The sequence below is a fragment of the Austrofundulus limnaeus genome, unplaced genomic scaffold, assembly GCF_001266775.1.
Source record: "Austrofundulus limnaeus strain Quisiro unplaced genomic scaffold, Austrofundulus_limnaeus-1.0 Scaffold621, whole genome shotgun sequence".
NCBI classification, from domain to species: domain Eukaryota; kingdom Metazoa; phylum Chordata; class Actinopteri; order Cyprinodontiformes; family Rivulidae; genus Austrofundulus; species Austrofundulus limnaeus.
This window is the reverse complement of record NW_013953023.1, coordinates 25,218-27,498: the sequence shown is the minus strand read 5'-3', so window position 1 is coordinate 27,498 and position 2,281 is coordinate 25,218. Positions and strand designations below refer to the sequence as shown.

The following is a 2,281-nucleotide window of genomic DNA, read 5'->3' as shown; positions in this document are numbered from 1 at the left end:
TAGTTGCTCCAGTTGACCACTAGATGTCTGCCTTCATCAGCATAACATCTTTAAATCATTTCTGCATCTCTAACCCCATTGGTCGATTGTCCAACCAGTTACGTAAAGTATTGAGCTCCAGCGTTTAAACTTATTTTTTTAAAAAGGGAGCTCCGATTGTAAAGTAAAATAAATCAATACATACAAAATTTTAGTATGGATTACAAACGTTAACTGTTTTAGCTGGGACAGGGAGTTCTAAACATTGCCTTCCTGCTATGTTAGCAGACACAAAGCATTATGGGAAATGAGAACTGTGACCCAAAGCAACAGTCAGCAGGATATATATACCTTCACAATAAGTGTGTTTATCTGGGAGGGGTGCTGGTGGATAGATCATGTGTTGTGATTTATTGACAGTCATACCTTCTGCTGTTCAACATAATGATGACTGGTAGATAATTAGTTATTAGCAGTACTGCATTTTAATTTTAGAAAGTGCAAATCTGCTTATGAATTGTAAAAATTAGTAAGACCGCTAAAGCGCAAATGAAATATTTAGGTCCGCAATTAGCGGATTTGCGCTTTAGCGGACTGGTGCCCACCACTGTTCTCAATGTTTGAGGTCATCTGACTGCAGCACATTTGACATGGGGAAGAAATTCCAATACTTATATTACTTATATTATTCTTTACGGTTTATACTTAAACAGTAATGAAGGATCCTAACCTTATTTATTGCCATTTCACATATAAAGACTTTGCTAAAAACTTTATTGAACAAGAGAATAATGACAATTCAAACACTCCATGTGACTATTTTTYATACTGTAAGTAATTAATATAATGAAAATGTGCCATAACAATTCATTTTAAATGTAAGCTCATACCTGGAGATTATCTTAGTAATTCATGACCCACAGTGGGCTCCCAGTCAGAACCACTTATAGAAGAATACACGTGAACTGTCTCTACATCAGGTTTTCTATCAAAATGTCACATGAAAAGAAATTCTCCACAGCAGAAAACATTTATATTTTCGTCTCACCATAAAGGAACTGGGAGCACTGAGCGTAGCCCTCCTCCATCTCCTCACACTTGTCAGCAGCTGTCTGCATGTCACTGTATGTGGTGGCAAAAACAGCCGCCCCACACTCCACCAGGAACTTACAGAGCTGCACGTTGTTGCAGGATGCAGCGCAGTGAAGGGGGGTCCTACAGAGAGACAGCGGTCGTACACTAGTTAAATTTCACACACTGACAGACTGAACGGGTCACTCTGAACAGAACAGGTATGGACTCACCAGCCGTCACTGTCAGCAGCGTTCACATTGACGCCAAACTGAACCAAAAACTTCACAATCTCAGTGTGGCCAGCACAGACAGCGTTGTGCAGAGCTGTGATTCCTTCATCATTTGGCATGCTGGGATCATCAACCTGCATGATAAACATCACCTAACGTTTAATCCGGAGGGAAGAGTTTTAATCTGATGTCTAACAGTTCAGATAAAATATGTTACACTCATTTTTATCTTAAGTTTATGGATTTAAAAAAATCCACAAAAATGTAAAATTCATCACTGAAAATATAAGCGGGTCACTTGCCATATATTAGTAGTAGTTCTTTATTCATTTCATTTGTAACAAAGATTAGCAAAGTACAGAAAAACATGCAATCAAAATAAAATCAAATAAAATGAAAGGCAGCAGAAGAAGAATAAATCTTATAATATCTGCCCCTTTTTATACCCAAAATATGTTCAAAATAAATAAAAATAAAAAGACATCAATTCAAAAACAATTAGCATGAATTCACTTATAATTCTCCATATTTCTTCAGAATACAGATTTTATCATTCTCTTCAGTATATACAAGGATCTGTCATTTTTAACCTCATCTTCTATGCTGTTCCATAATCTTATTCCCTGGATTAAAGTGGATCTCTCCTTCAGGCTCGAACGAACCCAGAGTTTCACAAACATTTCAATCCTTTAAGATAAAAACAGCTCTCTCTTTTAACCAAATTTACCTGAATGTTTGAAGGTAACATACCTTTATGAGCTCTGTGCATTAATAGTAAAATATTATAATCGACCAAATCATAGAATTTTAATAATTTCAAATCATGAAACAATATATTCGATGGATGACTGTAATTTTTTTTAGTAATAACTCTTATAGCTCTTTTCTGTAAAATAAAAATAGGATTTGTGATAGTTTTACAAGCTTTACCCCAGACTTCAATACAGTAAATTAAATGTGGAACAATTATAGCGTTATACAACATAAACAGTGATTTA

The 2,281-nt window shown here is 35.5% G+C and overlaps 1 protein-coding gene across 1 annotated transcript in view; it reads right to left on the bottom strand.

Annotated features, from left to right (window-relative positions):
• Positions 1–1,417, bottom strand: part of LOC106531335 (apoptosis-stimulating of p53 protein 2) — a gene marked incomplete at its 5' end in the record, with an annotated part of 17,184 nt that extends 15,767 nt beyond the window's left edge. Inside the window, 2 exon segments of the mRNA XM_014027175.1 lie at positions 1,028–1,194; positions 1,284–1,417. Coding sequence (XP_013882629.1) covers positions 1,028–1,194; positions 1,284–1,417 — 301 coding nt within the window.
• Between the last annotated feature and the right edge of the window lie 864 nt (positions 1,418–2,281).